The 10923-nt window shown below is 45.6% G+C and overlaps 2 protein-coding genes across 2 annotated transcripts; one reads left to right on the forward strand and one right to left on the reverse strand.

The window, feature by feature from the left end:
* Positions 1 to 938: 938 nt before the first annotated feature.
* On the forward strand, positions 939 to 2448 carry LOC121629818 (transcription factor 7-like). Its single transcript, XM_041969614.1, has 5 exons — positions 939 to 994; positions 1672 to 1822; positions 1909 to 2016; positions 2140 to 2194; positions 2396 to 2448. Exons 1-5 carry the CDS (start codon positions 939 to 941, stop codon positions 2446 to 2448), a joined length of 423 nt encoding a protein of 140 aa, XP_041825548.1.
* Positions 2449 to 9169: 6721 nt separating this feature from the next.
* Positions 9170 to 10679, reverse strand: LOC121629819 (transcription factor 7-like). Its single transcript, XM_041969616.1, has 5 exons — positions 10624 to 10679; positions 9796 to 9946; positions 9602 to 9709; positions 9424 to 9478; positions 9170 to 9222 (listed from the first exon to the last, which is right to left on the reverse strand). The coding sequence occupies exons 1-5, from the start codon at positions 10677 to 10679 to the stop codon at positions 9170 to 9172; spliced, it is 423 nt and encodes a 140-aa protein (XP_041825550.1).
* Between the last annotated feature and the right edge of the window lie 244 nt (positions 10680 to 10923).

The following is a 10923-nucleotide window of genomic DNA, read 5'->3' on the forward strand; positions in this document are numbered from 1 at the left end:
GATGGTTAAAATGGCCTCATATGAGTGTATGCTCTACAAATTAAGTAGCAGGGACAACACTATTGCACCGGTCTGGGGACCATTTTGGTCTTACATTACTTTAAGAGCCACCCAACAGGATGACTCCTGAAGGCTCCCTTACTGATGACTGTCTCATGTTTTTGTATCAGGTAGCTACTGTCACACCCCATGTTTGTTTGTTTATTTATTTACTTATTTATTTATGTTCACTTATGTTTTTATATATTTGTCTTATATTTTATACACGATAGCCCCTCATATGTCAAGGTCAATTTATGTTAAAAGATGTTTAACAGAATGTTTTGTTACTCTGTCATGTAAAAAATGTTAATAAAAAAAAAATCAATAAATCTGTTTTCTAAGAGCTCAGAGGTCAGGTTTAACAAAGTGTTAAATGTAGCAACAGATAAAATTAAATTCAAGTAAATCAACTTGAAACTAAAACAATAATTTAAGTAACAACAAACTTGTAGAGCATCAAGCCATAAATGAATGAAGTCGGAAAAGTGACAAAAATAACACTAAGGTAAAAAAACATGGTTTATTTAAAAAGATGAATAATTTGAAACGGTTTTGGTGATAAAGAATCATCTAGTAGCTGGTTAGATGAATCCCATCAAACAGGTGAACATGTCTCCCGTTCCCACTCTTTCCTAAAATGGATGAAAGTGTGTATGTGTGTGTGAGCTGGTGGGTGGACGTCACCACAGCAGCTTGTTTCACATCTGTTCTGTGTGTTTGTGTCTACAGGTGAACTCTCTGCCAGTTCTCTGGCTCGTTGATGGTTGAGTGGTCCCTCCTGGATACCTGTAAGTAAAAGACAAATCCTGATCAATGTTTAACATCAGCAGCTGAGCCTCTGTTTGTATGTCCACACCGTCTTCCTGCTGTTAAATGTGTGTGTCTGTCTCTGCAGGATGCCGGTGCATGACCCCCGCCACGCTGCAACCACCCAGAGCGCCTGCTGCTCACAGTAAGTTTTCAGTGGATGCTTTCACTCCAGATCTTCTTTTTTTCTCTCCTGATCTGTGCCAGTGGACCAGGTTTCTGCTTTGTTGCCTCAATATTTGTGTCCCATGGAAAGTTAAGGTTCCTGAGATTGGAAGGATGTATACCGGGGCTATTCAATTCGGTCCTACGAGGGCCACAATCCAGCAGGTTTTCCATATATCCCTGTTTCAACACACCTGACTCAAATGAATTAGTCATTGTGCAGAACTTGATTGGCTGTTAGATCCATTAATTTGATGCAGGTGTGTTGAAACAGGGATCTATGGAAAACCTGCTGGATTGCGGCCCTCGTAGGACCGAATTGAATAGCACTGATGTATACCATTCCAGACTAAAATCATAACAACAGATTGATTTTATACGTTTATTTTCGACCAGTCACCAATGCAATTTATCTGTGAAGCCATGCTGTTCCCCAGTAGCAAATGATGCTGTAACAAAAGAGGTCCTGTTACATCAACAAGGGTCCAGTAAAAGTAGTCCAGTAAAATAGTTGGTCCACAACAAGTCTTTTATCCATAAAAACTCACTGTAAGCGAAACCTGAAGGATTTTAAGGTGTACTTTTTTCCTTTTTGTGAGTCAAAATGTAAACACGAGTCCTCCTCTGACTGGTTTTTATTCTGTTTTGTGGCTGCAGGAAGAGGAAGCGAGATGACCACAGCGAGCCGCCATACGTTAAGAAGCCACCCAACGCCTTCATGCTCTTTCTGAAGGAGCAGAGGGCGAGTGTGGTGGCTGAACTTGGCCACACCGGGAGCGCGGCGGTGAACACCATCTTGGGGGAGAGAGTAAGTAAACTTGATCTGCTAAGCATCCTGTGTTGATGCTGGTTTCTGATCTGAGAGGCTGACAGTACTTTGTGGTCTGTCCACAGTGGAAGTCCTTGTCCACCGAGCAGCAGGCCAAGTACTACCAGGAGGCCGACGCAGCGAGGCGCCGCCATGAGCAGCAGCACCCCCAGTGGTCCAGCAGGGACAACTACGTACGTACGCTGTGCTCAGACATGATCACCTCACTGCACTGATGCTGATGAAACTGTGACAGCAAAGAGTTTCTATCAGCCGGTATCAGAGGAAAAATCAAATGTCTCTTTTTCACTTTTTAGGGCCAGAAGAGGAAGAGGAGGCGTCAGGGGAGCACAGCTCCCAGCAGCTCTGGAGGTAACACAAGACTTCACAGCATGTGTCCCATAGGTCCAAAGGTCCCAGATTGTTAAAACGTTATTGTTGAACAACAGAGACACACGTTGAAGAAATCAGCTGATTGAAACTTTAAGATGAAGATCACAGTCAGGGTTAGAATTAAAATCTTTCTTGAAGTTGTCTCAGAAGGCTGATGGTGTTTTTGTATTTGTGTTGCAGCTTCCTCTTCTCAGCCTGAGGGAGGGTCTGCCGCACCTGCCTCTGATGTCTGAGGTAAGCCCCGCCTCCTGGTGGATCCTGCTAGGTCCCTCCACTACTTCACCACCCCGAGCCCAGACACAGTTCACCCATTCAGCATTATGCTGATTTTTGGCCCTTAAATCCTTAAAGATAGCCAGTCAGTTAGTTCCTCTGAATGGCAGGAACCTTGGAGTCATTCTTGACCAGGATTAGTTCTTTAGTTCTCACATCAAACACGTCTCTAGAGCAGCTATCTTTCATTTAGCATGCCATGCCATTTTTATTTATATAGCACTTTTAAAGAGTGCTACACAACAGGTAAAACACAGGACAGAAATAAAACACACTCTACAATTAAAAACTACATAAACGCTAAAAACATAGAAGATACAAACAAACTGAATGGACGGTAAAAGTAACGTCAACCTCTCATTGAGTTAAAAGCCAAGGAATAAAAGTGTGATTTCAAACTAGATCTAAAAACATCAACTGAGGAAGCTCGTTCCAGAGCTTCGGGGCCACAACAGAAAACCTTCTCAGTTTCCAGCAACATCTGCTCAGCTGACTGCAGGGAACAAGGAAAGGTGTAGGTGCAGCAAGTTGGACAAAGATGAGGGCGCAAAACCATAAAAACACATAAAATTTCTTGAACTAGAATGGGTGGCAGGGCTTTTAGTTTTCATCCCGCTTTCTATCTGTCTGGGGACAAAATGCTGACACACTTTCTGTTTTTAAGACAAAACTAAAAGTTTGCGTCCTTGATGAAGCTAATGTGTAATTTATTAACCTGATAATCAAATAATTTATCATAACATTTAAAATTCACTGAAACTGTTTGATCATTGATGTTTCTTCTCTCTTGTGGGCAGACGAGTGGCCGTGGTCTTCCAGTGTGGTCCCAGAACGTAGACCAGAAGTTCTGGGACAAACAGACTGAAATCCTCCTCAGAGCCTCTTCATCCATTTTTTATTTCAATTTCACGATTAACTTTTGTTTATAGTTCTGTTTGTAGTTCCATGTAAATAGTTCCATTTAAGGTTTAATGTTTGTTTTTCTCTTGTTTTTGTTGCTCTACAGTGCTGACCATCCAACTGTAGAACATCCACCTTACATCTCCACCTGCAGCCAATAACATCAGCTTGTGTTAACATCCACCTCAAGTCTCCATCTACAGCCAACAACATCGGCTTGTTTGAACACCCACCTCAAGTCTCCATCTACAGCCAACAACATCGGCTTGTTTTAACATCCACCTCAAGTCTCCATCTACAGCCAACAAAATCGGCTTGTTTTAACATCCACCTCAAGTCTCCATCTACAGCCAACAACATCGGCTTGTGTTAACATCCACCTCAAGTCTCCATCTACAGCCAACAAAATCGGCTTGTTTTAACATCCACCTCAAGTCTCCATCTACAGCCAACAAAATCGGCTTGTTTTAACATCCACCTCAAGTCTCCATCTACAGCCAACAACATCGGCTTGTGTTAACATCCACCTCAAGTCTCCACCTGCAGCCAACAACATCGGCTTGTGTTAACATCCATCTCAAGTCTCCATCTACAGCCAACAACATCGGCTTGTGTTAACATCCACCTCAAGTCTCCATCTACAGCCAACAACATCGGCTTGTGTTAACATCCACCTCAAGTCTCCACCTGCAGCCAACAACATCGGCTTCTGTTAACATCCACCTCAATTCTCCACCTACAGCCAACAACATCGGCTTGTGTTAACATCCACCTCATGTCTCCACCTGCAGCCAACATCGGCTTGTGTTAACATCCACCTCAAGTCTCCATCTACAGCCAACAACATCGGCTTGTGTTAACATCCACCTCAAGTCTCCACCTGCAGCCAACAACATCGGCTTGTGTTAACATCCACCTCAAGTCTCCACCTGCAGCCAACAACATCGGCTTTTGTTAACATCCACCTCAATCTCCACCTATAGCCAACAACATCGGCTTGTGTTAACATCCACCTCATGTCTCCACCTATAGCCAACAACATCGGCTTGTTTTAACATCCACCTCATGTCTCCATCTACAGCCAACAACATCGGCTTCTGTTAACATCCACCTCAAGTCTCCATCTTCAGCCAACAACATCGGCTTGTGTTAACATCCACCTCGCGTCTCCACCTGCAGCCAACATCGGCTTGTGTTAACATCCACCTCAAGTCTCCACCTGCAGCCAACAACATCGGCTTGTGTTAACATCCACCTCAAGTCTCCACCTGCAGCCAACAACATCGGCTTGTGTTAACATCCACCTCATGTCTCCACCTGCAGCCAACATCGGCTTGTTTTAACATCCACCTCAAGTCTCCATCTACAGCCAACAACATCGGCTTGTTTTAACATCCACCTCAAGTCTCCATCTTCAGCCAACAACATCGGCTTGTGTTGACATCCACCTCGTGTCTCCACCTGCAGCCAACATCGGCTTGTGTTAACATCCACCTCAAGTCTCCACCTGCAGCCAACAACATCGGCTTGTGTTAACATCCACCTCAAGTCTCCACCTGCAGCCAACAACATCGGCTTGTGTTAACATCCACCTCAAGTCTCCACCTGCAGCCAACAACATCGGCTTGTGTTAACATCCACCGGGAGGTGCTGATCAAAGCTTCGTGGTAAGTGACATGTTCCTGTTTAAATTGGACTTTTTTTTAAACTGATTTCTCTCCTTTTGAGCAGGTTGAATCAGGGTAAGGCAGGCTGAAGCAGGATGAAGTAGGTTCAAGTAGGGTGAAGCAGAGTGAAGCATGATAAGGCAGGGTGATGCAGGATGAAGTAGGGTGAAGCAGGGTGAAGCAGGATGAAGTAAGGTGAAGCAAGGTGAAGCAGGAAGAAGTAGGGTGAAGCAGGGTGAAGCGGGTTCAAATAGGGTGAAGCAGGACCATGCCGAGTGAAATAGGAAGAAGCAGGTTCAAGTAGGGTGAAGCAGGTTGAAGCAGGATGAAGTAGGGTGAAGCAGGATAAAGCAGGGTGAAGCAGGAACAAGCAGGGTGAAACAGGATGAAGTAGGGTGAAGCAGGATAAGGCAGGGTGATGCAGGATAAATTAGGGTGAAGCAGGATAAGGCAGGGTGAAGAAGGACCAAGTAGTATGAAGCAGGGTGAAGTAGGATAAGGCAGGGTGAAGCAGGATGAAGCAGGATGAAGTAGGGTGAAGCAGCGTGAAGGGGGACCAAGTAGGGTGAAGCAGAGAGAAGCAGGATCAGGCAGGGTGAAGCAGGTTTTAGGTAGTGTGATGCTTGGTGAAGCAGGATAAGGCAGGGTGAAGCAGGATGAAGTAGGTTCAAGTAGGGTGAAGCAGAGTGAAGCAGGATAAGGCAGGGTGATGCAGGATGAAGTAGGGTGAAGCAAGCAGAAGCAGGATAAAGTAGGTTCAAGTAGGGTGCAGCAGGAACAAGCAGGGTGAAGCAGGATAAGGCAGGGTGAAGCAGGATTAAGTAGGGTGAAGCAGGGTGAAAGAGGATGAAGCCGGATGAAGTAGGGTGAAACAGGATGAAGTAGGGTGAAGCAGGGTGAAACAGGATGAAGCAGGGTGAATTAGGGTGAAGCAGAATGAAACAGGATGAAGCAGGTAGAAGCAGGATAAAGCAGGGTGAAGCAGGATGAAGTAGGGTGAAGCAGGATAAAGCAGGGTGAAGTAGGATGAAGTAGGTTCAAGTAGGGTGAAGCAGGATAAGGCAGAGTGATGCAGGGTGAAGTAGGGTGAAGCAGGTTCAAGCAGGTTCAGGTAAGGTGAAGCAGGGTAAAGCAGTACCAAGCTGAGTGAAATTGGATCAAGCAGGTTTAGGTAGGGAGAAGCAGGTTCAATTAGGGTGAAGCAGGGTGAAGGACATCCTATTTCACTCTGCTTGGTCCTGCTTCACTCTGCTTCACCCTGCTTCACCCTACTTGAACCTGCTTCTCCCTACCTAAACCTGCGTCATCCAATTTCACTCAGCTTGGCCCTGCTTTACCCTACTTGAACTTGCTTCACCCTGCTTCACCCTACTTCATCCTGCATCACTCTGCCTTATCCTGATTCACCCTGCTTCACCCTACTTTATCCTGCTTCACCCTGCTTTATCCTCCTTCAACCTGCATCACCCTACTTCAAAGCCAATGTTGTTGGCTGCAGGTGGAGGCAGAAAGCCGATGTTTTGGGTGCAGGTGGTGGCAGCAAGCCGATGTTGTTGGCTGCAGGTGGAGGCAGAAAGCCGATGCTTTTGGGTGTAGGTGGAGGAAGAACGCTGTTGTTGTTGGCTGCAGGTGGAGGCAGAAAGCTGATGTTGTTGGCTGTAGGTGGAGACAGCAAGCTGATATTGTTGGCTGCAGGTTGAGGAAGAAAGCCAATGGTTGAGTCTGCCGGTGGAGGCAGCAAGCCGATGGTAGTGTCTGCAGGTGGAGGCAGAAAGCTGATGCTGTTCTCTGCAGGTGAAGACAGAAGCCGATGTTGTTGGCTGCATGTGGATGCTGCAGGTGGAGGCAGTAAGCCGATGTTGTTGGCTGCAGGTGGAGGCAGCAAGCTGATGTTATTGGCTGCAGGTGGAGACAGAGGTGGATGTTAACACAAGCCGATGTTGTTGGCTATAGTTGGAGACATGAGGTGGATGTTAAAACAAGCCGATGTTGTTGGCTGTAGATGGAGACTTGAGGTGGATGTTAACAGAAGCCGATGTTGTTGGCTGTAGATGGAGACTTGAGGTGGATGTTAACACAAGCCGATGTTGTTGGCTGCAGGTGGAGACTTGAGGTGGATGTTAACACAAGCCGATATTGTTGGCTGTAGGTGGAGACATGAGGTGGATGTTAACACAAGCCGATGTTGTTGGCTGTAGATGGAGACATGAGGTGGATGTTAACACAAGCCGATGTTGTTGGCTGCAGGTGGAGACATGAGGTGGATGTTAACACAAGCCGATGTTGTTGGCTGCAGGTGGAGACTTGAGGTGGATGTTAACACAAGCCGATGTTGGCTGCAGGTGGAGACATGAGGTGGATGTTAACACAAGTCGATGTTGTTGGCTGCAGGTGGAGACTTGAGGTGGATGTTAACACAAGCCGATGTTGTTGGCTGCAGGTGGAGACTTGAGGTGGATGTTAACACAAGCCGATGTTGTTGGCTATAGGTGGAGACTTGAGGTGGATGTTAAAACAAGCCGATGTTGTTGGCTATAGGTGGAGACTTGAGGTGGATGTTAAAACAAGCCGATGTTGTTGGCTGTAGATGGAGACTTGAGGTGGATGTTAAAACAAGCCGATGTTGTTGGCTGCAGGTGGAGACTTGAGGTGGATGTTAACACAAGCCGATGTTGTTGGCTGTAGATGGAGACTTGAGGTGGATGTTAAAACAAGCCGATTTTGTTGGCTGTAGATGGAGACTTGAGGTGGATGTTAACACAAGCCGATGTTGTTGGCTGTAGATGGAGACTTGAGGTGGATGTTAAAACAAGCCGATTTTGTTGGCTGTAGATGGAGACTTGAGGTGGATGTTAAAACAAGCCGATGTTGTTGGCTGTAGATGGAGACTTGAGGTGGGTGTTAACACAAGCCGATGTTGTTGGCTGTAGATGGAGACTTGAGGTGGGTGTTCAAACAAGCCGATGTTGTTGGCTGTAGATGGAGACTTGAAGTGGATGTTAACACAAGCTGATGTTATTGGCTGCAGGTGGAGATGTAAGGTGGATGTTCTACAGTTGGATGGTCAGCACTGTAGAGCAACAAAAACAAGAGAAAAACAAACATTAAACCTTAAATGGAACTATTTACATGGAACTACAAACAGAACTATAAACAAAAGTTAATCGTGAAATTGAAATAAAAAATGGATGAAGAGGCTCTGAGGAGGATTTCAGTCTGTTTGTCCCAGAACTTCTGGTCTACGTTCTGGGACCACACTGGAAGACCACGGCCACTCGTCTGCCCACAAGAGAGAAGAAACATCAATGATCAAACAGTTTCAGTGAATTTTAAATGTTATGATAAATTATTTGATTATCAGGTTAATAAATTACACATTAGCTTCATCAAGGACGCAAACTTTTAGTTTTGTCTTAAAAACAGAAAGTGTGTCAGCATTTTGTCCCCAGACAGACAGAAAGCGGGATGAAAACTAAAAGCCCTGCCACCCATTCTAGTCAAGAAATTTTATGTGTTTTTATGGTTTTGCGCCCTCATCTTTGTCCAACTTGCTGCACCTACACCTTTCCTTGTTCCCTGCAGTCAGCTGAGCAGATGTTGCTGGAAACTGAGAAGGTTTTCTGTTGTGGCCCCGAAGCTCTGGAACGAGCTTCCTCAGTTGATGTTTTTAGATCTAGTTTGAAATCACACTTTTATTCCTTGGCTTTTAACTCAATGAGAGGTTGGCGTTACTTTTACCGTCCATTCAGTTTGTTTGTATCTTCTATGTTTTTAGCGTTTATGTAGTTTTTAATTGTAGAGTGTGTTTTATTTCTGTCCTGTGTTTTACCTGTTGTGTAGCACTCTTTAAAAGTGCTATATAAATAAAAATGGCATGGCATGCTAAATGAAAGATAGCTGCTCTAGAGACGTGTTTGATGTGAGAACTAAAGAACTAATCCTGGTCAAGAATGACTCCAAGGTTCCTGCCATTCAGAGGAACTAACTGACTGGCTATCTTTAAGGATTTAAGGGCCAAAAATCAGCATAATGCTGAATGGGTGAACTGTGTCTGGGCTCGGGGTGGTGAAGTAGTGGAGGACCTAGCAGGATCCACCAGGAGGCGGGGCTTACCTCAGACATCAGAGGCAGGTGCGGCAGACCCTCCCTCAGGCTGAGAAGAGGAAGCTGCAACACAAATACAAAAACACCATCAGCCTTCTGAGACAACTTCAAGAAAGATTTTAATTCTAACCCTGACTGTGATCTTCATCTTAAAGTTTCAATCAGCTGATTTCTTCAACGTGTGTCTCTGTTGTTCAACAATAACGTTTTAACAATCTGGGACCTTTGGACCTATGGGACACATGCTGTGAAGTCTTGTGTTACCTCCAGAGCTGCTGGGAGCTGTGCTCCCCTGACGCCTCCTCTTCCTCTTCTGGCCCTAAAAAGTGAAAAAGAGACATTTGATTTTTCCTCTGATACCGGCTGATAGAAACTCTTTGCTGTCACAGTTTCATCAGCATCAGTGCAGTGAGGTGATCATGTCTGAGCACAGCGTACGTACGTAGTTGTCCCTGCTGGACCACTGGGGGTGCTGCTGCTCATGGCGGCGCCTCGCTGCGTCGGCCTCCTGGTAGTACTTGGCCTGCTGCTCGGTGGACAAGGACTTCCACTGTGGACAGACCACAAAATACTGTCAGCCTCCCAGATCAGAAACCAGCATCAACACAGGATGCTTAGCAGATCAAGTTTACTTACTCTCTCCCCCAAGATGGTGTTCACCGCCGCGCTCCCGGTGTGGCCAAGTTCAGCCACCACACTCACCCTCTGCTCCTTCAGAAAGAGCATGAAGGCGTTGGGTGGCTTCTTAACGTATGGTGGCTCGCTGTGGTCATCTCGCTTCCTCTTCCTGCAGCCACAAAACAGAATAAAAACCAGTCAGAGGAGGACTCGTGTTTACATTTTGACTCACAAAAAGGAAAAAAGTACACCTTAAAATCCTTCAGGTTTCGCTTACAGTGAGTTTTTATGGATAAAAGACTTGTTGTGGACCAACTATTTTACTGGACTACTTTTACTGGACCCTTGTTGATGTAACAGGACCTCTTTTGTTACAGCATCATTTGCTACTGGGGAACAGCATGGCTTCACAGATAAATTGCATTGGTGACTGGTCGAAAATAAACGTATAAAATCAATCTGTTGTTATGATTTTAGTCTGGAATGGTATACATCAGTGCTATTCAATTCGGTCCTACGAGGGCCGCAATCCAGCAGGTTTTCCATAGATCCCTGTTTCAACACACCTGCATCAAATTAATGGATCTAACAGCCAATCAAGTTCTGCACAATGACTAATTCATTTGAGTCAGGTGTGTTGAAACAGGGATATATGGAAAACCTGCTGGATTGTGGCCCTCGTAGGACCGAATTGAATAGCCCCGGTATACATCCTTCCAATCTCAGGAACCTTAACTTTCCATGGGACACAAATATTGAGGCAACAAAGCAGAAACCTGGTCCACTGGCACAGATCAGGAGAGAAAAAAAGAAGATCTGGAGTGAAAGCATCCATTGAAAACTTACTGTGAGCAGCAGGCGCTCTGGGTGGTTGCAGCGTGGCGGGGGTCGTGCACCGGCATCCTGCAGAGACAGACACACACATTTAACAGCAGGAAGACGGTGTGGACATACAAACAGAGGCTCAGCTGCTGATGTTAAACATTGATCAGGATTTGTCTTTTACTTACAGGTATCCAGGAGGGACCACTCAACCATCAACGAGCCAGAGAACTGGCAGAGAGTTCACCTGTAGACACAAACACACAGAACAGATGTGAAACAAGCTGCTGTGGTGACGTCCACCCACCAGCTCACACACACATA

This window comes from Melanotaenia boesemani, chromosome 19 (genome assembly GCF_017639745.1).
Source record: "Melanotaenia boesemani isolate fMelBoe1 chromosome 19, fMelBoe1.pri, whole genome shotgun sequence".
Taxonomy (NCBI): Eukaryota; Metazoa; Chordata; class Actinopteri; order Atheriniformes; family Melanotaeniidae; genus Melanotaenia; species Melanotaenia boesemani.